The sequence below is a fragment of the Scophthalmus maximus genome, chromosome 15, assembly GCF_022379125.1.
Source record: "Scophthalmus maximus strain ysfricsl-2021 chromosome 15, ASM2237912v1, whole genome shotgun sequence".
Classification (NCBI taxonomy): domain Eukaryota; kingdom Metazoa; phylum Chordata; class Actinopteri; order Pleuronectiformes; family Scophthalmidae; genus Scophthalmus; species Scophthalmus maximus.
The window spans coordinates 19,499,234-19,525,710 of NC_061529.1; the positions used below are offsets into that span (position 1 = coordinate 19,499,234).

At 40.7% G+C, this 26,477-nt stretch overlaps 2 protein-coding genes across 6 annotated transcripts in view; one reads left to right on the top strand and one right to left on the bottom strand.

Annotated features, from left to right (window-relative positions):
* eipr1 (EARP complex and GARP complex interacting protein 1) overlaps positions 1–5,152 on the bottom strand; it is a 72,635-nt gene extending 67,483 nt beyond the window's left edge. For both annotated transcript variants that reach the window (XM_035611537.2, XM_035611536.2), the window contains exons 1-2: positions 4,975–5,152; positions 4,653–4,736 (exon numbers count right to left, since the gene is read on the bottom strand). In XM_035611537.2, the coding sequence (XP_035467430.1) occupies positions 4,653–4,736; positions 4,975–5,016 (126 nt within the window). In that variant the 5' untranslated portion in view covers positions 5,017–5,152. The remainder of the gene's footprint in view (positions 1–4,652; positions 4,737–4,974) is intronic.
* Positions 5,153–5,223: 71 nt separating this feature from the next.
* The window catches only part of trappc12 (trafficking protein particle complex subunit 12), a 34,501-nt gene continuing 13,247 nt past the window's right edge, over positions 5,224–26,477 (top strand). For 3 of the 4 annotated variants that reach the window (XR_004785494.1, XR_004785495.1, XM_035611534.1), the window contains exons 1-4: positions 5,238–5,345; positions 5,799–7,167; positions 9,610–9,726; positions 25,001–25,114. Coding sequence is in view for 2 of the 4 variants with exons in the window: in XM_035611534.1 (XP_035467427.1) it covers positions 5,806–7,167; positions 9,610–9,726; positions 25,001–25,114 (1,593 nt within the window). In the remaining 2 variants the exon portion in view is untranslated. Of the gene's footprint in view, positions 5,346–5,798; positions 7,168–9,609; positions 9,727–25,000; positions 25,115–26,477 lie in introns of all 4 variants that reach the window. The other variant, XM_035611535.1, reaches the window with a different exon arrangement.

Genomic DNA, 26,477 nt, shown 5'->3' on the forward strand with positions numbered 1-26,477 from the left:
TTCAGAATACAGATGTTTCTATCTGTAAAAACTAGGGGTCAACCGTTATGGCTTTTTCCGGACTGATACTCATACCGATTATTACTAATCTAAGAGAATGATAACAGATATTTTAACCGATATTTGTCTGCCGGAAAGAGTGTCAGAAGTCTTAACCTTTCAAACTTTGTTGAAATGCCTTGAAGCATATGTTTAATTCACAAAACCTTTCAACATGACCTTAACACACAAATTGCAGGGTGCTATCAGTAGCATTATTATGAAGTTTAATAAACAAACATGGACAGGACATTGATTAAGTCCAGAGAAGTGACTGCGGCTGCATCAGAGCCAAAGTAGCGCATTTTATAATGAAATTATCTTATCGGTAAATCGTCAAAAAAAGACAAATACAGATAATCATAAAAATGTTGAATATCGGCGTCGTAAGGCCGATAATCTGTCAACCCCTAGTAAAAACTAGAGCCCGACCGATATGGATTTTTGGAAAGCTGATGGTGATATCGATATTAGGAGTACAAGATTTCTAATAACGATACATAGGCCGAAATATATACATATATATATATTCATTTTATTTGTCAATGATTCCTAAGATGTTGTTATCAAACCTTAATGACAAAGAAATGTAATTGAGAGTTGATATTATAAACTTTTCTCATAAAAATAAAACACAAATATGTATAACTTGAATAACAAAAATAACAGTATTTATTTTACATAAAAATGTAAACAAAAAAGCATATTTTTTTTCTCCATTGTTTATTCCGTAAAATAAAATATTTCATATGGGTTGTTTTACATGGGTAGGAGCAGATTTGGAAATTAGCAAGTTATTAATTAGCGAGATATTAATAATTATCAAAGACCATTATTAATAGTCATACATATATTAGTACTAGTATTAGTACATTCTGAAATGGGTGTTCACTTAAAATATCAATATTTATGATATTGAGATCATAAGTTGAACAGTGAAGGTGTGAATTCGAGCACTGACCCTCGCAATCAGCAGTTTTTACAACACAATATGCACGATATAACACAGACAACCTCTCTTTAAATATAATAGAGTTTATTAAACTTCAGCACAACTAGTTCTTTATCAAAGTACTTTAATAAAACAAACATCTATAATCAATCTCAGTTCTAAACTGATCAACAAAAGAAGCTACAACTAGAAACATAAACTGTACACAAAGCATAAATTGACATAAGTGTGTGTGTGTGTGTGTGTGTGTGTGTGTGTGTGCATGCACAAGATAGTGTACACTAGGTGATGTTAGCGACCGCTAATCCAACCTGATAATAGCTAATGCTAGCCTACAAACATGTCTGTGTGTGTGTGTGTGTGTACATGGTTGTGCGTGTGCATGCGTGTGTAGGCACGTGTGCACGGGGGTGCCGCATGGTGGACCAGGTGGTTGATGGAGCATGTAGCATCGTGGCGATAGCGTTAACTACAGCTAGCTTACAGTGCGACAACACGTGGGTAATTGTGTGTATTGGTGGTTAGTAGGAAGAGAAAGGGAGAAAGAAGAAGCGATTCCTCTGAGAAAGACAGTGGCCTGTTTAGACACTCAGGACCACAAAGTGAGCTGTGGTTCCAGGTACTTTTGGTGGAAACACGGCTTAAGTCTATAGTCTGACAAACCTCATAAGCCAACAAGCATTTTACTATGTTTGGTCGTCAATGCTAACTATCAGCCGTTAGTCAACATATCTTAAAGTTATGGATGCTACGATCTGTTCTTAACTTCATTGAGTGGATATTGGCCAGAGGAGAATGATTCACATGAAATAAAGGAATCAGTATCAGAATCATTATAAGTAGAAAAACAGTTGAATCGGTGAACCTCTTTTAAACTCCACACTATAGGAACACTGTTTTGGATTGAAGACCAACGATTTCAACACAATTTTTACATTGTCAACTTTTATCTGACAGCCCAAAACAGTACAGTCTATCAAGGCTTCAAAGCAAACAGCCCAATGAATAAATGAGCAAAAAGCACTTTCATTACTACCACGTTATAACTGTACAAGGATTAGATTAACACCACTATGTCTTTCAGCGCTGGGCTCCTTCCAGGATGGAGGAAAGTGTTATGAGTAGTATGTTAAGAGAGTGACAGTGCGAAGCAATCACAAAGATCAACTGTAAGGCATTGTCGCCATCCACAACAAGCACTGCATTAGACTGTCTACAAAAGACTTGGACTGAACTATGTCTGTATTCAGTGCCAGTTTTCACACTGAAGTCTGCCAGACAATTGCCTCATTTTTAATCAAGGTACAAATCTTTCTCTCTCTCTCACATACACACACACACACACACACACACACACACACACACACACACTTTCATCCTTCTCTCCCTCTTGCTCTCGGAGAGCTAATTATTTCTCCCCCGATTTAGAGCCAACTGTTTCTGTCATCTGTCTCTGTAATGACCTCTGCATACATACATGCATGCATGCATGCACACTCACTCTCCTTCACACACACGGACACATGAATACAGAACCCTTAGTACAGACCTTTATAGAGAAACCACAGATGTAAATAACAAATGGATGCATGTGCAACAGATCTGTCTATTAATTAGAATGACATTGGCTTAAGTGCAGTTCCTGATACAAGGGGGCACACTGAAACGACTGGTTGATATTTTATTTTATTTTAAATGATTATCAATTGACACAATATTATTCGAAAATAACTTTTATAATTTAAGAACTATTTACTGCAGAATGAACTCCTTTATTAATCAATTAATCTACAGTCATAAAAATAATCTCCAATTATAATACTTTGATTATTATTATTATTTTATTTTTTTTTACATTCATTTAGCTGACGATTTTGTCCAAAGCGACTTACAATTATCAATGTAGGTGGCATTAAGGGCCTTGTCAAAGGACACTCTGGGATGACTGGGAGTTGAACCCCCGATCTTCTGTGTCAAAGTCAGGGGTGTAACCCATAGAGCCATTTAATTTATCATTTAAGTCATTTTCAAGGAAAAATCTCAAACATTGAAGATGGAAATGAGTACTTGGCCAATCATCGTGCTTTTCTCCAGTTTAGATTAGTGTGTAAAATCTTTGGGTTTTGGATGGTTGGTCTGACAAAACAAGCAAACTGTGCACTGTACAGTCTGCACATTTTGAATGAACAGAATTGAACAATCAATTCATTTTTGACCGCAACTTATTATCATTCCCTCTATAATTTGGAACTTTTTATGAACCATTCAGTCAATAAACATAAAAACAGTTTTTAAAAAAAAATCACACTCAATTTGTAAAATTGTATTGCTCCTCTCACCTTCTGAATATGTTTTTACTGTCATGTGATTGTAACTGTTATACTATAAGCACGTCCCAACTAGCCATCTGTGCATGTGCCATGTACAGTGTTTGTGCATGTGGACACTAGCAATTACCCAAAATATGCCAAACACTGACAAAAACTGAAAGTGTGGCTATTTGGGAAAGACAAAAATTAACCTTAAGACAAAAAGGTGTGAACTGGGGGTCTAGTTTGGTCTATTGAATGATTGTAACTCCTTTTTACATTTTGCAGGACTAAGACCTGTTCTATATTATGACCATTTCCAATATGGCTCGACACTGAAGCCTTGAAGAAAACTTGAAGCTGGTTCAGACCAAAATCAAACCTGTTTGTTTGGTCTACGGAGAAATCAAGTGCTGGACTTCTCCACACTTCCTCTGGGATCATCATTATTATCATTATTTTAACTGGCTTCTCCAACTTGACAACAAGAAAACATTGGCTTCATGTTGACATAAAAATGCTGTCTTCTAGAAACTAAACAATCACCTTTTAATCTCATTTGAACTTTAAAACTGAAAGTGATGCAAGATGTTATTTGGTCATGCTTTTAATTTAACAGATATTTCAAAACCAAATCATATCTCTAAACCTTATATCTGAGGGTAATTATTTGTGACTTTATTTATTTACTTGAGATCAAATTGGTGCTGAAAGCATTGGTTAAAAAAAAAACCACAAAACGGAAAATCCATTGTGGAAGACTGCAAATCAAATGAAAGTTCAGGAAATTTGGACTTTGAGTTAAGTTTTAGTTTTTTTGTGTTTTTATCAAACTAATGTATATTTCCCAAATCTTAACCCTTCATGCACATACTCTTATATCCTATCTGATCATAAAAAAGCTCAACTCCTAGCTACATTACCATGAAACAACGATACCCGTTTAAACTATGTGCAGCCCCGGTTGTAACTTCTAATCAGTACCTTAAAACACATATTTTGAACTGATCAAATATGTTCAAAGTTTTTGCCTCTGCTTATGTTTATTCCCCCCTATATCTTATCAAATTTGTATTTTCAAACTTCCACATATGGTATGCTATGTCCACTGCAGAGGTAATGCAGGGTAATGTATCTTTAAGTAAGAAAAAAAGCTATGCAGTGGAAAGCAGGGTATTTGCACAACACATTATCAAAAGACAAATAGCAAACAGCTGCGTAGGCATATTAACTACCACTATCATATGCCATAAATGAGTAAAAAATGGCGGACCCTGTCTCATGTGGAAAAAACAACAACAACCTCCCTTCCTTCGTAGACTGTGGTATATGCCATGAACTGTTTTTCTTACCTGGTTGTCGAATTTCAATGACTGTGTGCCGACAAGGAAACGAATCGCATCAGTTTCAGCTGTCTGAGCAGTCAGTGCCCGAGCCTGCAAAGTACATACTCAAGTAGATGACTGACCATCCACATGGATAGAATAGAATATAATTACGTGATACATTCTCAAATGCAACTAATAAAGTAAAATATATCAGCATAACAGAGCGAAATGGGACATGATAGCGAAATATATATATATATATATATACAAGGGAATCTGATAGAATATGATAGTAAAGAGCTAACGTTAGCTGTCAGCCAGAGAAAAAAGAAGCATCAATGTGTACCTGAAATTCGAGTCCGTAAATAACAGGAGCGTCGTCCTCCATGTTTAGTCTGTTAGAGAAGGAAACGTTTTATTATCCTTTCAAAACCGTCGTCTTAGAACGATAACGCTTAAAAAGATTATGAGTAATTATGCCACGGACAGTACAAAAAACAACACACTAACAGCACTTCCGCGATTTAAAAAATATGGAGTAACGTCACCGCGCTGGTTATATACGTAATGGCAGTCGTGCAGCGTTGCGTAAGCTATTTAAAGTACGTAGAAGAAGTCCAAGAATTCTAAACAGCACGTCGGGGTGAAGTTTGTCGGCTGTGGGGCACCGTACATGTAGATTTCCCGTCGAACCTCTAGCTGTCAGGCAGCTTTAAGGTAAAATAGCATAGCAGGGTGTCCGTCTTTTATTTGTTGTCTGTCATGCGGTTGTGGTATCGTAAGCACGGCGGTATGCTCTGTGTCTGTGAACGCACCGCCGACTGTTAGTGGAGCATGTATTTGGTATTTGCAAACAGCTGCTCAGTTTAGTTAGCCTATGATAGCCCATCGGCTAATGTAGCATTAGCAAGATAGCTAGCACAAACAGACAGCAATCTCTGAGTTACCGGCTGACGGCTCTTTCGCGATACAACTATGAGCTTGAATTGAACCAGATTGAAATGACTCGTCGTCTGTAGTTGTTGCCCGTTGCTGACGATCGGGGCTTTGCAAGAATTAGCATCTGCATACAATAACAGGACGTGACCCAGACAGATGCATTACAATGTTGTGCAAGAATATTGACTAAAAATTTGTTATTCGTTTATTGCTGTGTTTTATTGTCAAAAGCAGCAAGATGGATAATGGGGAGGCGCCTGCTCAGCGGCCAGTCACGTTGGACATCACAGTTGAGGACGTAAATAAGGACGCTCCAGACCCTCCGGAGCCAACCTCCAGCCAGACCCCCTCCAGAGACAACGTCCTGCCTCAAGAGGACAGTATCGACCTGGGTGGGGAGTTTGCCACTCCCCAGGAGGACAGCAGTGCCACACCATCAGAGAGCCTGATGGACAAGCTCAATGACCAGATGATGGAGAGTGTTATGATTTCTGACTCACCCAATAACAGTGACGAGAATGACGCGGCTCCCATTGACTCTTTTCTGGAGGGAGAGGAGCAGGAGGAGGAGGAGGAGGATGAGGATGAGGAGGAGGAGGAGAACAAGGAGAACAAGAACACAGGAGAGACATCAGGGGACAAGGAGGAACAAATTGAAACTGGACAGAATACAACTGATATAAAAGTTTCAGTGGAGGAACAGGAGATAAGTGGTTCTGAAGAGAAAGTAGAGGAGGACCCAAAGAAGCAGACAGACGCACAACAGCAAGCCACCCCTGGCCTTTCACCTCAAGGTAACACACAGAGTCCACCCCTTCTACAAAGTGAGGAACCAGCACCAGAGACAGCCAGAGGGGCTACCCTAAAAGACCAGCCTGTGCCAGTGTGCACCATATTCAGCCACGGCGCCCAGCCGAGGTCTCTGGTGCCTGATGGCTTCCAGCCCACCCTCATCAAGTCCCCCAGCTTTAGCATGGGGGGTGGTGGGGGAAGTGATGGTGCAGTGACCCCCAGCAAGCTGACGGCCCCCCTCGTATGCCAGCCCAGCCCCAGCCTAAGTAAGTTCTTCACTGACAATGGACAGACCAATCCAGCTTCTGACTTCTTCGATTCCTTTACTGCTACCTCCTCCTTCATCTCCGTTTCCAACCCCAATGCAGATATCCCTCCGGGCACTAGCCCTGCACCCATAGCCCCCACTCCTGAGCGCCAGCTCTGTTCCACTTCCTCATCTATCTCCTCCACTGGAGGGCCCTTGGACTCTGGTACTCCCATCCTTAACACAGTGTTTAGCCCTGCCTCTATTGAATCAACCACCAAGACGCAACCTACTCCAGCCCAAATTGTCCCGTCTCCAACTGCGTTAGCCCCAGCCACTCAAGCGCAGCCCTTCAACCAGCTCCAAGCTGTATTCTCAGACAATGACGACCCGTTTGCGACAGCACTGTGCCTGAGTGAGGTGGACAGGCGCCATGATGCCTGGCTGCCATCTGAGGAGACCAGGAAGGTGTTAATCTCTGTGGCCACGCAGCAGTACAACCCAGCCTACATAGAGATCATCAAACATACCATGCCTGGACTCAAGTTTGACAACTTGCAGGTAGGAAAAGCACTTGGGCAGTAAAATGCTTATAATGCATAATGTGTCTTTAGGAAGCCCTGAGAGAGAGGTCTCCCCTACAGAATGTCAGTAAAACTTTTTTTGTTAAAGGGGCACTCCACTAATTTTACACTTTGCAGTCCACTTCACTCATCATGTGTTCATCTCAGCCTGTAAAGACAGTTTAAAATTTCCTCTGTGGTTCACCACTGAAGTTCACCTTTACTTATACATATTTTAACTTGGCAATTATTCAATATAAGTGTTAAATCATAAATCATATAACAATTCATTATTTTTGATTAAATTTTACTTACAATCTCGGCCAGAAGGAGATTTGAAACAGAAATTGTTATCATTGCTATCGATAAGTTTTGAGACACTTTGTTTTTTACACCTTGATTTTTGAATGAGAGATCGGTTAGTACCTTGTTTTTTTAATGTTGGGGAGGTGGGACCTTAAATGTTCCAATTCTGCTGACTGGTTTGCAATTTAAGGGTTGCTTTCCATCTTGAGCTAATTTAACAAAATTTCACCACAGACGTGATAACTCAATCATGATTAGAACAAAATAGTCATGTGACACATGCAGTATGTTGCAATGTGTAATAATAACAAAATATTTAACTGTATAATGAGCATATACCCACGCCGTTTGTGAGCTATTGCTTAAATATTCAGCTTGCCCTAACTTTATGAATAGAAAAATTATTTTGTAAAATGTTGTGTATTGTAAAATTGTATAGTGCTAATTAGGAAATGAAAAATTAGTTTGGTCACGTGGTATCAAACCGTCCTTTATCATGATAAGACGTTGTCGATGTTTGTATCGTGGTTTCAGTCTCTGTTTCAGAATCGATACACTGATACAACTAATCATCTATAAATATACCTTTATAAAACACAGAAAAGCCAATTGTCAATGTTTTTGTGGATTAATTGTTTGATGGTAATCTAATGAATAGTTGGTCTCAACTTGGACACGTTCTCTATGAATCAGGCTCAAGACTCTTAAAAAGCTTATTTTTGTTTGTTGCTCGTTTTGCAAATTGTTGTAAAATATTAATTACATTCAGTTTTTACATGTCGGCTGACCCATTATGGCAAGAAATGTATTAGCCACAGGCTCCACCTGAGGATCTTGATAGATAGACTTCACTAATTTGAACCATCTGTGTTCAAAAGGCAGTGGTTTGTTACCCATGACCCTTTCTCCTGCTCCGGCACAATGTAAAAGATATGTAAACACACACGCACATGGCCTTCCACGCTCCTTCCATACTCTTTCCACGATCCTCCATATCATGTTATTTTCTCATAAACATCATCTGAGCTCAAGAGCAACATTTAGCTGTAATAACAACCCTGATGGAGCAACAATTTAGTTATTTACGCGGTTGATCTTATTCTGTGTTTATCTCCCAGCTCAGATTGTGTTCATTATCTCCTCAGAATGTGTTTGAATGCCTGCTTGAATAAATTAATAAAACTCACAGATTTTCCGTCATCTTGGTGTTTCTGCCGACTAACAGTCTGTTTTCAACAAACAAAGTAAAACCACTCTAAAGCTAATTTAAAGAAAGCATTTTTATGATCTTCTTATTTGTCCAATTCCTCTTTGTTTTTACAATAATATCATTATTATAATTATAATAAAGATGATAATTATAACAGCAATAATAATTATTATAATAATAATACATTTTATTTATATAATTCTCTTTTCGATAATGTTACAAAATGCTTTTAAAAAATAAATAAAAACAGACCGGGGAAATAAACTGAGAATAAGACCAAAGAGTTAAGCACAGAAGAAGTTAAAAGGAGAAGATGAATAAGGTAAATATACAGGACTAAAACAGTATGAAGAGAGCAAAGTTATATCTTAAAGACATTTTCAAAAGAAGACACTTATTGTGTCTGAATTCATCCGGCAGAGTCTTCTCACAAATGTGACCTGGGAGTAACCAGTAAAGCTCCATGCATGGATATCAGTGGTTGAGAGGGTACATACCAGGTCAATAAATCAGAGGCCAAGGCCATTTAGGACCTTGAAAGTGAGCAATACAAATTTAAAATCAATTATAACAGGGAGCCAGTGTAGTGAGGCAAACAGGAGTGATGTGGTCAGGCCTCTATCCCGGTAATGAGTTGAGCAGGAGTGTTTGCTTGCGTTGACCCTAAATTCCTAAAAAACCTGCCTAATATTGTTTGACAGGCCGCCAAGGTCAGCACCAACAGGGCTAATGGATTTGAGGGACCTAACTCAGGGATGATCAAATAAGATATTTTTTTCCTTTTCATGATATTGATGTGATATTTTGAAATCTTGCAGTTGGTGCACATGAGTGTAAATACCAGCATGGCAACTCTCAAGGCTCCTGATGTTTTCTGTTGTGTCCTTTTTGCGCTATGTTGAATTTGAGTGTGTTCTGATGCAGGGTGATGCTGTGAAAGACCTAATGCTTCGTTTCCTGGGAGAGCAGTCAGCCATGAAGCGGCAGGTTCTCACCGCCAACTCTGTGGAGCAGTCCTTCACAGGCCTCAAACAGCTCGTGGTAAGTTGCTTGTTGTACTCTTTTTGCCTCGTTTAGGTTCAGAACACCATTCATTATGAGATGAAAACCTGACATGATGAGGGGAAAATTGATCATCACCTTTTTAAGATCATAGTATCGTATTTTCTTTGTTGCTCATTTGTACTAATTTCTTTTTATTGTATTTGTGAGATTCACATGCACTGAAACAGCCTGCTGCTTGGCAGTTTATTATTATCCTTGGAAATGGCAGTTATAAAAATGATCAACCCTCATGGTTTACTTACTCGCTTCTGCTAGAGATTTGGACTTTGTTAGGCTTATCTGCACATGAATTTAGCTTTTCATATTCAGCATTTTCGGGGGGGGGTTTAAATCGATGGTTCCATGACAACCGAGCGTTTTTTATCTCCCAATGAAGACTCTGTGGGATAGATGTAAGTTCCAGATCAAGGGACTCAGTGGGAGATGATTATTTGGTCAACAGCTTTTTAACTTGTTCAACTCAAATTGTATAATGATTGGAAATTTCATACCACACAAGACAAACCCCAACTTTGACAGTTGTCACATTCCCCACCAAATATAAAACATCACACATTCGTATACAATGGGCTAAAACTAAGCCCACCCCAAAACAATGATCATTGAATCATTGAATATTTAAATTTTACGTCAAAAAACCTCTGACACCAACCTCACTATGCTCAGAAGTTGCACTGGTCTGTAGCAGAGGCCATGAAGAATATACAATTTCTCATAATTGTAATTAAGTGCTAATGATGAATGTATGTAGTATGAGTAATAATGCTACCTATTTTTAAAAAGTAAATTAATTATACATAAGAAAAAACAGGCATAAGTTTATTTGACAAAATAAAGCAACTCAGATTCACTCTAGGGAAGGTCTGATTCAGGTACAACCTTAAGTCAGCCACAAGAAAAGTTGTCAGCATGAAGAACAATTTTAAACCTAGAGTATACTGTGTTTATAAAAGAGGGAACACTTGGGACATTTGTAAATCTCAACAACTCTTTAAAGTATAACAGCTAAAAAGCACCACTCCTATGCTTGTGTATGTGCAGCAGGTGCTTTATAAGAGTTTTTTGGGGATGTAAATGACAAAACCACTGGTAGGTTATCACAGCTTTTTACAGCCTGTGGTGTCTGCAGCTCGTCTGACCTTTTCCACTGAAACTGCCAGGTGGTTGGGCTTTAGCTGACTGAAAACGGTGCAGCGTTCGTCTCCTATCCCATCAACTCATATATCTTCTTCCAAGAGCTTCATTCTTCGTTCCACCGTGCAGTCTCACCTCATCCCCCTCCCTGCTGCCATCTCTCCATCTATCTCTCCGGCCCTCATGCGCTCCCTCTATCATAATTTCTGACCCACAAATGACCCTGAGAGACGGGTGTTATTTAAAACATATGCACAGCAGCAGCAGACAGCGTGATGGAGTGAGGTGGAAGAGGAGAGGAGGAAGTGGGGACCGGGGGGGCGGGTGTGGAGAGGTGGAGATCCACTCGGCTCACAAGTTCTCTCTTCTCCTGCTGTGCCCATGTATTATGCATGGGATTGCTGTGCATATTTGAAGGGCCTTCTGGACTGTATATACACACATACACACACAAGATGGTACTTTCAGCTTGCATTCAACTACACTATATAAGTGTGCCTGTGTGCGCAAGAGGATCACACACTGTCTGCCAATTGGTGTGGGTGGGTCCCTGGAGGAAGAGGCAAAAGAAAGGAGGGAGACTGTACGCCAAAAAGGTAACATAGGCCTACAGGAAGATGTCATGGAATGACAAGCAAAAAAAGAAAAGGAAAGCAAATGTTGTGAGAGGAGGTGTTCACATGTCTCCGAGCACACAAACGGGTAACTTTCGCGCGTGTGTGTGTGTGTGTGTGTGTGTGTGTGTGTGTGTGTCTGTGTGTGTGTGTGTGTGTGTATGTGCGTGTGTGTGCATGTGCGTGTGTGCGCGCCCGTGCGTGCGTGAGAAAGTCATTTGATATGGAGGTTGGCAACTTAACACAAAATAATAAAAGAAGCCTAATTTCAGAAATATTGAAATCCATTCTATTTGGCATTTAGATTAGAAGTTAGAGTTCAATCTTGTAAAAATCCTACAACAACTGCCTTCTGTTTCTCCTCCAGCCGCAGGTGGAAATTTTCAGTGTGATTTTGCTTGTGTGTGTTGGTGTTTCTAATATACTCGTTTGGCACAGCTTTGTGTACCACATACTGTAGGTCTTACCCAGGTCCTTTTCTCGTGTCATCCTTTAATACCTGAAAAACAACCTTACCATTGCTCCATGACAAACAACATAATCTGATGTACTGTTCCTAAATAACCCTAAATAATCTTACATCTCCAGAACATTAAGCCTGGGGGTGGCGCCTGTGTAGAGCACCCACTGGCTCACTGTGAATCCTACAGAATTTTTCCCGCCATGAGTGTTGCAGAGCTCTGCTATGTGCTTGCAGAATGAGTCATGCTGCAGAGTGGGATGGCACCCACTGCCACCACACACTCCCCCTGTTCAAATATACAAGAAACACATATGAACACTGATGCAACGAATTACAATGCAGACGGAATACACTTACAATATGGAAGAGTCTGCATTTCCCCCCTCTTTTGGCCTTTCAGAAACATATCAGTATCAGCCGGTATGTTTAGAGCCTTACGGCTATATCGGTTGGCCGATATTATCGGCCGATGTGAGGCTTTCATCAGCGCTTATGTTTACCGATGTGAAATCTTTTATTGTACAGAGTAAACAATGAAAAAAAAATAGCATTTATGTTTACATTTTACATAAAATAAATTATGTTTATTTTCTTAATTCAAGTTCTATATATTTGATTATGTTTGTATTTATTTTTATTCATAGTTATTTATGATAACGTTTATGGTTAAATTTAAATGTCGTGCCTCAAATATGTTTCTTTGTCATAAAGGTTTGATAAAGTCATTTTAGGATAGAATAATTGACAGATTAATATATATCGGCCGATGTATCTGAATCGGAAATCTTGTCCCCCCTTATATCGATAACGGCCCCCAAAAATCCATATCAGTCAGTCTCTATGTGGACACCACTCGGTCTCTGTAGGAGAGCTGCCATTACACACACAGAGACACGCTCAGTACTTCTCGCTGATGAATCTTCATGTAGCGTGAGAGTGCTACATAATGAAGCACTGCACCACACTGCTGAGAAGGATCTTTAGAAATGTCCTCACTACATCTTTGGGGACGTAGTTGGACCACAGCTCTGCCCCCCCCCCCAGCCAATGGCTTTTGGTGTTCAATATCAGTTACTATGTTGATTTATTTTACGTCAACTGCACATTTCAGAATCTGGAAGCAGAGAATATTTGCTATTTTTTATTTTTAAATGATAAGTTAAAGGGGCAGTAAGTGATTCTAAAGCAATACACGTTTTGTTAAAATCAGCAAATATTTCCTCACCATGCCTAAACTGTCGCTTTTGAGTGTGCAAAAATCTGGGTTTTCGGCTCAGCCCAGGCTCTGAAAATCGAAAACAAAAAAATTGTGCGGACATCTAACTTACGGTGGTGCGGACATCTAACTTCCGTGACCTCTATTAGTGAAGAATGATATGTGGTTCTGGCATTTCAAAGGGCGTTCTTAGATTATTCCTTTCTAACTTACGTGACATCTTTACAGCCCGGCCAGAGCAGTAAAATCACAACAACAACAAAGAGAGAAAGCTTTCTCCAGAATCTCTTACTGCCACTTTAACATTATAATTGTTGTAAATTCGATCAGCTATTCAATTAATTAACTGACATTTGAAGTTGTTTTTTAAAAAGGAAAAAAAAGGGGCAATTAAGAAAGTAATATCCTAATTACTGTACTCATTAATGTAATGGAAAATTGATGCAGTTGATGCGGACTCAGGAAGATGGAGACCATGGATGTCTTAAGCAGAAGTATTTATTACAGGAGCCAAATATATTGAGGAGAAAATAAAATTTGGAAAGAGTCTCGACCCGAGACAGCCTTCGGCTAACCATCAACTGTCCCGGCATGGCAAAGATAAGATCACCTTGCATAGGCAAACCAAACACTCATCTTTACAGTCTATCTGAGAGAATAGGAGATAAATTCCTCCTTTTTTTTTAATTGAGGTTGGGTGTTTTATTAATGCTGTTTGGTTTGGTTTTCCTGGCCTCTCCTCTACTTCTCCCTTTGTCTTCCCTGTGACCTCTGTCTCCTCCCCTGCCCTCGGTGTGGTGTGGTCAGCAGTGGACTAATCTCTGGCTCAGCACCACCCTCAGCTGGCCTGGCCTCATCTGTCTCTCTCATTAGCGACCCCCACCCCCCAACCGTCCTTACCCCCTTCTCCTTCATCTCTGTCTCTCTCTCTTTTCCCTCTGTAGTACCCACCGGAGACTCTCTCTTTCCTCCCACAGCATGATGCTGTCTGGGATTGGGGCCAGCGTGTGCTTGTGCGTGTGCGTGTGCGTGTGCGTGCGTGTGCGTGTGTGTGCGTGTGCGAGAGAAAGAAAGCAAGTGAGTGAGTTGTGAGTGCAGGAGAGAGGGAGAAAGAGAGAGACCCACCTTGGCTGGGTCAGACAGACATACCCCCATAATCACTGCAACATCCCAGCTGCTGCATTGCACTTTTGATATCATTGCTGTAACCTTTACTTGTCATTATAGTAACCTTTTTACATAGCTGTCACTTCACCCACCAGTTACACTTGCAAGCTGATGTGTGGATAGTGCACCATCAGCTTTTGTTGTGCTGAAGGCCATGTTTAAACTTCAGTAGTAGTTGTTCTCACCTGGCGCTGTTTATTTTGGCTGCATCAATATGATCAGGCCTTTTGTAAATGTGCAGGAGTTTAGCCTCCTGGTGCACCAGTATTAAGGATATCTCCAATTTGTCACAACTCTTGGTACTTGACGCTGAGATCAGAAAGGGACTGATGGTTTAGCACTCTTGATTATTAGTAAAATGCCACTTCCGTTGTAATTGTTAATGGGACTTCCAAACAGTGTGTCACTTAAGTTCTACTCAACATATCACTCAACACCATCATATCCATTATCTATATCGACCGCCTTTCCTTTAAGGGTTGCGCATGGGGGCTGGAGCCAATCCCAGCTGACACTGGGCTAGAGGCAGGGTTACCCTGGACAGGTCGCCAGCCCAATCTACATGTCTTTCGACTATGGGAAGAAACTGGAGAACATGCTCCACACAGAAGAGTTCAGAAAGGTGGGAAAGGGATTCGAACCAAGAACTTCCTTGCAATGAGGAGACAGTGCGGCACTTGAAAACCCCTTTCTGCATGTGGTTAGACCACTGTAGTTGGGGGTCAAACCAAATTCTTTTAATATTTGGAGGTATCAAGTCTACATTTCTAAAAGCCTTTAAATAACAACAATAATCAAAGTAATTATTAACATTATGCATTTTTTAAGGGGTGAAAAAGTGTCTATAACTATAACTGTCTTCCAAGCTTGGAACTGGGTGTTGCTTCCTAACATTTCTTTATTATCATTCCCTTTATATACAACGTCTGTCACTTTTCATTTGTAAAAAAGAATTGTCTTTGGCCAATTTACTCACCACCTTTGGTAGTGGCTGTTCATAACAAGTATAAACACTTCTGGAATCAGACAACTCATCTAAATGTTCTGACCGTTCATATTTCACTGTTTCCAGATCTCAGCAAATACCCTTTGTAAGTACAATGTTGCCTTGATTATAGCAGTGATAACTAATCAATTTCTTTCCTAAATCTGTCAGCATCAACTTTAGGTCTTGTGGCAGTGGGTAAACTTACGGTGTGAGCTGTACTTTGTGAATCATTGATTGTGATTCAGGTCTGAAACGGATCGTATCCTGAAGGCTGTCTTGAACTGTAATCTCAGAGGATAAGGGAAATGGGACATGCTGTTATTGTTGACAGCCAAACCATCAAAAGCTATCCTGTTGCCCACTAGTCAATCAGTGGATGATATTACCCAGTGGAGCATCACTTAAAACTTGGATGCTGTGTTGAAGCATCTTAGGGAGTGTTATGTGGAGTTCTCTCACAAGCCAAGAGCTACAATGGTGTTTTTCACATTATCTCAATGTCTCTCAGTGATACTGTTTGAAGAGACCAGCGGTTGCCTGTGGGGAACGAAATGACTGCTTTGCTAAGTTTATATCAGTACAGTCCTCCAGCTTGAGGGCAATATTCTGTCCCCTGGTTAAAGTGGTTGTGGACCAACTACGGAGGCAGTTGGGGGGGGGCTTTTTCCGCCTTTAATTTGACAAGACAGCTAGGTGAGAAGAGATGCAGGATATTGTGAGAGGTCGGTTTCGAACCCTGGACCTCTGCGTCGAGGGATAAATCTCAAAGTATATGTGTCCCTGCTCTATCCACTGAGCCACCCCAGTCACAATTTCAGTGGCTGGTAGGTACTTTTTCCACATTACTAATATTTTTCCGAAACCTTCCTAATTCAAAATGTCAAGTCTTAATTGAAGTAGCACTGGAGATCCCTGTGTTAACTGAAGCTGGTGTGCGGAATGCCTTTTAAAGTCCGATTCGCCTGGAGGCTTCTGGTCTTGTGAGAGAACAAGTGGGCGTTCGTTTGTTCATCAAGCTTTGTTGTGCAGTTTTTGTTTTTTTCAACTCACAAAATGGAGAGGTGCCCTGAACGTGCGATCTTCTACACAATTAAAAAGCCTCACCCCCCTAATTATTACAATTACTATTTGTGTGAACGTGAAGCATTGTAATACAACTAAATTTGGACTTCTTGATTACAATCAATGGAGTTGTGTTCAGTAATGTTCAATGTACTTTAGGTGTATCCTCTGTTTACATTTAAGATATTTATGGGTGAATTTTCATGATGAGTGATACTAACTTACCTGTCTCTGTCTGCATCTCTCTTAGTTGTCAAAGTGAAGGCCTACATTTTTCTCTCTGTGTAAAGCACCGCCTCAGTGGCTTTTCGATTTGAGTACATAGCTTTTAGAGTTTAGAGTCTTTGTTACTCCTTGGGGTCATATATCTGATATCTTGAATATTTCTTTCATCCTTTATCTGATGTTTTTATTTTGTCAGGAACAAAAGCAAGTCTGATAGCCACCATTCCCAAAAACAAGCAATAGCAAACAAATGAATAGCCCTTACCCATCGTCGTGCAAGAGACAAGATGCCTACACAATCCCAACACACACTTTTTTCACAGAGCCTCCATACTCAATTCCTCATTTGATTTCAGTGGCAGGAGATCACCACAGTAATCCCTTCTCAATTGATTTGGGGAGATCTGATTATGCCTTATTTCAGAGTCACTTAGCTGAGCTAAATTATTAATCACCATCAGCCTATTGTTTTTTCAATTTTTTTGTTCCCCTACCACTCCCAGTCTGTGTAAATTGAAATCATTCAAAACTGGGAATAACACCATGGTTTGTGTGCATGAAGGGATTCATGGCAAGATCTCGTAAAGCACTTTGCACATTCCTTAATCTGGAGTAAGGTCACTTAAACTTGCTCCTCTGACCTGTTGTCAAATGTCATGATATCCATTGGATGGATTGATATTAAACAGATATCTGTGGTACCCAGAGGATGACTCCTTATGACTTTGATGATCCTCTGACTTTGTCCCTTTGCACCACCAGTGATGGTCAGGGTTAATTCTTGAGATGATGGAGAAGGTTCTTCTCCATGAGGAAAATTGAATTCAGGCAGGAGAGACGATGATTCTCAGTTAAGGCCCTGCAATACAGCGCTAGGTCAATGATCGTTTCCAGCATGCAATGAAGAAGAAATCGACACAGACAAAGAAATGCACAGAGTTAATATAGCCCTCTGTGGGGTTAACAAATAACACTTGAGGTGTACAGTCACTCACAAGACACCATAACGTTCCTTACATAGACAAAGAATGCAGGGAAGGTATTAGGTTCTGCAAGAAAAGGCTATACATGTCCAGTGACCTTGACCTCTACACTTAAATCATCTTGCATGAACTTTTGTTCAGCCATCTTTGTTGTTCCCAGACGATATATTGTGGTTTGGTGATTCCCTGACTTTTCTTTCTGTGCCACCATGAGGTTGACATTTGTAGTTTTGAGTGAAATGTCTTGACAACTATTGGATGGATTACCATTAAATTTGTTAAACAGATTTCTGCCCCCCTTCAGATTAACTGCAATAACTTGATATTTGGACATTTTATCTAGCAACAGGTTGAAGTTTAGTTCACAATCAAATTCCTGCAAAAATATTGACATTCCTATCTGCCTCAGCTGCACTTTGTATTTGTATGTAAGTGCGAATAGATGTTAGCATAAAAACTAGTACACTAAAATGGGGAACATGGTTATCGTGTCAGAGTGGTAACATGCTCAAGTTTGGCGCAATATAAAGCCCAGGAAAAAAAAAATTCAAGCAATACTAATGTTGGTTGGAGATGCTTGTGCCAAGCTGAGCCACGAGCAAATGCACTCAAACTTTTTCTTTTCTTGAGCTTGTGGGTGCTTCTTCTTTCACCCTTCCTTCCTGCAACATTTTAAATGCACCTGCTAACCAAACAGTGCTTAATATGTCCATACTGTACATTATACAGTGAACCATTTAATTTTGAACAATGGCACTGCTAACAAAACAACATTAATGTCAGGAACAAAAAATTTGCATTTTCTGTAGCTGCTTCACAATGGGTTGTGTCATGGTGGCTGCTCACACACTATCATGGTATGTCCCTAATTTGAATCTGGTCAGGGACCTTGATTGCATGTCATCCACCTTTTCTTCACATTTCCTGTAATCGATAATATAATAGGTCAACAATTCCCCCAAAAAATTATTCAAAAACCCTCCTAGTGGATTCCTGGAAATGACAGTGAGTAAACGGTGAGGTTGAGAAAGTAAAAATTGGAAGAAGCTAAAGTCTGACAAAACAAAGGAGTTTTTTTTTTTTAAAACTGCTCCCTTTTCTCCAGCCACCCCATACTAACACACACCACCCTAATCACTTTAGAACAATACATTGTTTGGTTTGTAGGAGAGGACCCTTACAGATCGGCCCAGGTTTCGCCCAGGTTTCGCCCTGCTACCAAGCAGGAACACAGTAGCACAGAGTCAGCATGGTTTTTCCCTCAGTATGGCTGGAAATGCTATGATCACAGGTCAAAAGACATGGCTCAAGCAGGCTCCACTGGGCCTGTGGAAAATGGGATTAGAAATAAAAAGACAGAATATGAATTTCAGTCAGTTTAATGATGACAGTTGGAGACAAAACCCTGTACATTCTTAATGTAAGATTAGTATCTTGAACACAGTCCAGTCGTTGATTGATCATGCTCTTTTTTCATCCATTGCAATGACAGTTGAGCGGAGATGTCCATCATTATAACATTATGCACAATGAGATTGACCCCTTGACCTTCTGGTCACAGGAGATCACTGGGCAGTCACACAGCCTGTCTGTTGTCTATTCAGTCCACTCCAGTACACATGTAATGTTTGGCTTGGACTGATTTGGTTAAAGACATATTATTGTTGACTGGATTGAGATAATATCACCCTATAAAGCTATGCATAGCAGCACTGCTGCATGTAAATGCTGCTGTTATGTAAAGCCTAAGCTGAAGTTTACTTCTGCAGCATTAAATTTTTATTATCATTATTTTTTCTCACTTTGGCTCATCGCGGTGCCTCTCTGCAGCTCCCTTGGCCCTCAGCTCTCTTCCCCTCATCCCCCACTCTCCACTCTGCTACCCACTGCTCCATTTTTCTCCTTCCAACTCATTTGGCCCAGAGCTCCTACTTTTTTGTTTCCTCCTTCCACTATGGCCAACTTTGACTTCTTTGCTCTTTCACCCCGTCTTTTTTTTCTCCATCCACATGCTGCTTATCCTCTGTAGAAACGCCTTATCCCTCTGTGCTCTGTCTCAACAACTGTGTGTGTGTGTGTGTGTGTGTGTGTGTGTGTGTGTGTGTGTGTGTGTGTGTGTGTGTGTGTGTGTGTGTGTGTGTGTGTGTGTGTGTGTGTGTGTGTGTGTGTGTGTGTGTGTGTGTGTGTGTGTGTGTGTGTGTGTGTGTGTGTGTGTGTGTGTGCGTGTGTGTGTATGTGCGTGTGTGTGTATGTGCGTGTGTGTGTATGTGCGTGTGTGTGCATGTGCGTGTCTGCGCGCCCGTGCGTGCGTGAGAAAGTCATTTGATATGGAGCCCGTGAGTTTTTGTGTGTGTTAGGGCTGCAACGACGCGTCGATGCGTGTGGGCGCGAAAATGCAGCTACTGTACCCCACTGCTGTTCTCATTTCCTACTCATTCTGTATCCCAGTCTCACACAGACACCCAGAAACACACACCTGCACACCTGTCTTCCTATGCCCTGTGGTAGGGCAGCAGTGTGCTGTAGAGTACTGTAGGATATGTGTGTGTGAGTGACTGCAGCTGCCTTTGGCCATCCAGGCTGCCTCCTCGTTTTCAGCGTCATTTGCCCCTGTAATGAAGCGCAGCTACTGGCACCGGGCAGGGGGGGAAGAGAAGAAGAGTAAGGGAGGGAGGGATGAGGACAAGTAGGTCTGTCTGGAGCCACAGCCACAGCCACTTGGCAAAACACGGCCATTGCTCATACGTAAAGGCAAAACACGCCCATTGGTCGTAAGTAACGCTACGGTGATTGCAGAAGACAATGCACCATAACCGATTTTTAAAAAAGCTTAAAGGCTTAGGAAGACATCATAATTAGTAAAAATAGATTTAAATATAGGAATTTATCAACTGATAACCAGGAATAATTTGATTTGATTTTTAATCAAATTTGCTGTTATAGCTGCTCTTTTTGTAGTGTGGTGCCTCTGAATCTGGATTTTGGGGTTCTTTTTAAGGTGTTTTGTGCTACAAAAGCAACATTTTTTTAGTTTGATGCCTTGCCAACAATATTTTTGGCGCTGTGAAAACATGGCCTGTTGCTGTAGTTGTCCTGGTCGAACACCGAACAGCACTATTTTGAAAAATTATTAATGTAAAGTATGTATGATGTTGTGTGTTGAGTGATGGGACTAACATAAAGCCTGTCAAAGCTCTTGGACTCTACTGTTGTAAAGGGTTTGAGGCCTTTCACTATGACCACGTCACTTCCCCACAGTCATCCTCCCACTAGCTGCAGTTGTTGTCTCTGACTGGGACCAGCAGAAGTAGAGTTTACTTTCACTTTCACTAGATATTTCACAGATCGCTTGTGTTACCGCATTTCCTTGCGAAACATTTGTAACACCTGTGGAAACGATGGGTTTTCTCCATTAATTAATTTTTTTCAAGTACAACTAGACGTTCACTCTCTAGTATTGATACTACGGTCTTTCACAATTCAGCCTTGGGCTGATTAATTGCAGGTTTCTGTTCCCACCCTTAGACAAGGCAGAGCCCAATCTCCTCTTGTTAAAAAAAATAAAGCATAATAATAATTCAGGAGCAGCGGTCAAAATCCAATAGTGGTGCACTGCCGCTCCTAAATGAATGTAGGGGAAACACTGCTGGAATGATTGGACACTCCTGCTTCAGCCTAACTGACATAAATAAATCACATGACACGGTTGTTTGTAACTCAACAGAACTTACAATTACCAAAAATTAAATATTTCAACTTGATATATCCTTGAAATATCACTTTCTTTTGCATAAAAAATATGAGCTGAATTTTAAGTAACTAAATGTGTAACCTTAACAAATTTCAAAAATGGCATTTAGCATACATAGGCTATACCTTAGCGTTTGTTGGTATGATTATACTGAGGCTTGCTAGCTAAAACGCGCCCGGGCTTATCGGTTGGCAAACCAATTTAATTGATTTAAATTCACAAATACAAACCCTGTTCACAATGCACAAAACCCCCAAATCTCCTTACGTCCAGTCTTACCTTCGCGTTCGCCGTTTTATTCATATTTTTTCTTTTTTTCTTTCTCATCCTTCTCTGTCTTGTTCTTCTTCATGTATTTCCTTCTCCATCAATTCCTTGGGCGTGTTTTTTAGCGTTACGTACGAGCAATGGGTGTGTTTTACCGTCGGCGTGTTTTGCAAAGTGGCTGCGGGTGCAAATAGCCCCTTCTCGATGAGGAAGCAATGACAGCAGGAAGAGAGCCAGTAAGGAAGGTCAGAAGGAGGAGATGGAGGAAGGGGAAAGGAAGAAAGCATCACATTGAAGGGAGAAGAAAGTATGGCAGAACCCTGAGGAGGTGAGAAAAGAAAAGAGTGAGGAGAGGAGAAACAAGGGAATGAGAGAAGATGACTGGAAAACAGAGAAAGGGAGAAAAGGGTGATGAATTTTGCATTACGACTATGTAAAATATCCCTCTCTGTCCCTCCCCCTCTCTCACCAATTACCCCCCTGGCTGTGATGAATGGTACTTCCCGTCAGACCCATTCGTCGTGCCGACCTTGTCAGGTGTGTTGATGCGGTGGGGTGACTCTACACCCCTCTCCCACCTCTGTCCCCCTCTTACCTATTGCACTACCCCCTGTGGAAGCAGATGCTGCTAATGTGTGTGTCTGTGCGTGTGTGCGTGCGTGTGTCAATTGGGGGATGAAAGTTGTGTACTTTTTTAGGGAAAGGCTAGGCAATAAGTTATCCAACACATACGACGAACTATGTAGTTTTTGGTAAAAACTACCATATCAACCGTTTCTTAAAATTGCGCCTCTATCTTTGACAGATGGTACGCAACTAATCATTTTTTTGCCTCAGAGCATCGTGGGCCTTTGTTTGCTTTACCAATGCATGGTTGACAAGCTTGTAAATGTAAAGGTGACGGTTAGGGTGACATGGCAGAGAATCAGCACAGTTACTTTACAGAATATAAGAAAAATCCATTGAAATGCACAAACCTGACAGATGTACCAGGTCCACGGCTGACCTCTAGTGGTCAGTTAGAGGTCTGCGGTCTTTAAAAACAACCACATACGTCTCACATTCTAATACCAGGCGTCTGATGCACATATAGCTGTCTGCTTGTAATCGAATCAACCAAGACAGATCTTAACACCAAGAGCAAGACATGTGTAAATGTACTGTATGTGTACACACACTCCTTACTCGTGCAGTTACACACACAACTTCATATGTATAATGGATTTTCTTACAGAATGTATCATAGGAGATATCACTTTAAAGTAGGGCTGAACGATTTGGGGAGAATATCAAATTGCGATTTTTCTAACAAATATTGCCATTGCAATTTGATTTGCGATTATAATTAGCACACACACACACACACACGCACTGAAAGAGAGCGCAATTTGTTGAAGAGGAGAGCTCTCTGTCTGTTAGCAGTCTGTCTCTTTAACGAGGGAATAGTCGTGGTGTTCGTCACCTCACGGTGCCACGTGAGACATTTTCATACGGAGTAACAGTCGCAAACAACTCTCATGTGGTCTGTGTTCGTCACTACTTTCACTGACTTGTTGGCTGTACATTCGTCATGTAGCTGCTGTGGCGCTGTGTTAAGCGCTGATACAGGTTGGTGGTGTTGCCCCGTGAAGTAGCAATGGTAGCACGGCATGTTCTGCACAATACCTGACGCTGCACAGCATCGTCCTATTTAAAACCAAAGTAGTTCCACACAACCACATGCTGTTCCTCTTCGAGTCTAAAGTCTCCGTTGTATCAGTTTCTGACTGTTCTGTTGAGCTTGAGGCCATTCCGCAGCAGGTTAAAGTGCAGCGGGACTGATGCTTGTTCTTGGAACCGAGCGCTCCGCTCGCTCGCGTATCACGTGACCCGTGTATTCGCGCCCATTGCAGTTTGAAAATTGCGTTTATCATATCGCAATATTAACGCAAATGCAATTAATAGTTCAGCCCTACTTTAAAGGTGACATATTATGCAAAAAATCCAGTTTTCAGTGTTAAATAAAATGTGGGTGTCTGTGGAGCTCGTCAGCCCACACACTGTAAAAAAAGACCACCCTCACGTTTTGTGAGCTGACTAAACCCTAGAGCCTGGCTCTGAACACCTCGTTCAGATTTCTCTCCCACTGTGATATCACAGTTTGACTGCTTTGGGTTAACCCTGCCTGCAATCTGAGAATCTCCACTTTTCTGGTGAAAAGGCGTGATTTTCCTATACATTTTGAAATCAGTTGACCAATCACAACAGACTGGGCCACCTGGCCAATCGGGGGGCTAAAAGAAATCCAGGCATTTTAGACAGAGTGAAAATAAGAGCTGCAGGAATGTGAGAACACTGACACCTTTTCTCAACAATTCAGAATGTAAACCTTTTCAATGGTAACCCAAATTCAGGTATGAACCTGAATATGAGCACAATGTGTCACCTTTAATATCTGATTAGAGCTGATGCTGTCATATGAGGTGATTAAAAGGATGATAGAACATCCTTTTATTTTGCAACTTTTTAACTAATTTTTTTAAAAAGCTGTTGAACTCCTTCAAAGGTGCTTGACTTTTCATTGTTCTTTTCTGTCAGAGATTTAGATTTTTGTGATTTAGGTCTGTTTGTTTACATACCTTCTCTGTTGTTCTTTTCCCTTTTACAGATTAATTTAGCAGCCAACATTCAAACCCATATTGGCCTTTTTGCTGCATGTTAGCCCTTCACTCTCATTCTCTACTTTCTCTATCGAATAAAACAAAAAATCCTGAAAATAATAGGAATAAAAAAAACATTTGAATAAAATCAAAGGGTATTGAGTTAAATAATATCTCCAGTTTTAGAGTTTTGGCTCTCAATGTATTTATAAAATTATATTCAACAATTAATTGCCATTGTAAATAACACTTTTGACTTGTAAGGACACATGAGTAAAACCTGTCACAATTAGATTAATTTGTAATTATCTGATCATTAAAGTAATTTATTAAACAAGAACAACGAATGTTCTCAGGCCTGACTTCTACTACTACTGCTCATCTTTGTTTTGTATCATTGTAATTGTAACACCTAGGACACCAAGCAATACTTTGGTTGAAAGACAATGTTTTCATAACTGATAAGAAAGTGTTATAATACTCAATTTCCTCCATCCCTGTGTGAGAACAATAAAGAGGGTCATCTTGAAAAAATAATCCCATGTGAAACACAGAAAGTGGTTCGATAATTGCATTTGAAACAAGGGACTTGATACTAAATGGGTACCTTCTTATTGTCTCTTTGTATGTTTGTAATGAAAAAAAAAACATTGCTATGTTGTAGACCTATCCTCCTCCTTGTTTCCATCAGTCAGTCATGTTGTGTGTATCAGATATTGTTCTCTCTCTTCTCCCCTGCAGACGAGTAAGAACTGGCGGGCTGCGGTAGATCTGACGGGCCGGCTGCTGACAGCTCATGGTCAGGGATATGGAAAGGCTGGCCAGCCGACCTCCCACACCACCGACTCACTGCAGGTAGGATGCCTATTACTTTCTATCCATCCAATCACAGACTCTAAGGTAGTCTTGGACACATATGGCCACATTATTTTTTAGCAGTGATTACGTGACAAGTGGATCCTGTAGACCTCTTCTGTGATCTACACTCCGAGGAACATTGTGCTGCTGACCCTCTCCTCAGTGGTGCAACAAGGGTTGGAGAAGGTAAATGGAGGTTGATGGCAGCTGTGAACCTACTTAATTCTATAATGCATGCAGTGTTTCCCATAGAATTTTTGAAAATTGTTTACATTTTAAATATAAATCCATCAATCTGGTGAACTTTGATAGCAATTTAGGAGGTTGGATCTTTAAGAACTTTGTGCTTTTGTAAACATACTGAATTACAGTATTACACACTTAAATACACAGAATTTAATCATAAACACATTGTTTGTATGAATATGAATGATGATCACCACCATTCATTTTCGTCAGAACAAGACAAATAAAAAAATTTAAATAACAGATCCTGTCTATGACTTGGATCAGCGGAAGTAGAGTGTACTTTCACTTTTACTTTCAATAAATGGTTTGACATTTGCAAAACATTTGTTGCACTTGTGGCAACCAGACTTTCGACCGCTTCACTCTGAGCGTCTCTGCTGACAGATGATCAGTGAGAGCTGGCCACGCCCACTGCACCGAACATGCTCCGACACAGACGGAGAGGCACAGATCTGATCTCTCATCAGTACGCTGGTACTCTCTCCGTTAAAAAAAATATATATATATCTGCTGGTTGTGATGAATGCACTCGCAGTTTTCTGTAACAAGACTGTCTTGTATTAGAGTCATTGGGGTATCCGCGTTTGCCAGAGCATTGCAAAAAACTTCCCCCCACGATCTGTTCGATTACTCTGAAAATCTGATCATATGTCAATTTAAGATGGATTTCGATGTAAGACCGTCAGATCGGCCACCTCTAACTGCAGGTCACTTTTTGCATTTAAAAAAGAAAAGTGCAACCAGCAGCACCGCAGACCAAGCAATCAGCCTGCTCCAAACAACGACCACTAACGTTAATGGAAACACAGCAGGGCTCTCCGCCTGAGCGCACGTACAACGTCAGGAGCAGTGCGCTGAACCTACCCTAAGTGATCTTTTATGTTGCTCTGATAAGTTAAAAATATTTTCGATTTGTTATGAGTCTATGGTGCAATAAATGAGACTATGATGGACCGCCACAGTCTAGTCAATGAATGGAAAGCCCAGACATGCACAGGGGCGTCACCAAAGCATTGGATGAGGTGACTGATTGGTTGGACTGAAATTTTTTTGCCGTGGCGGAAACACTGGAGTTTGAGGGGTGGTCCTTTCATAAACTACCCAGTCATTT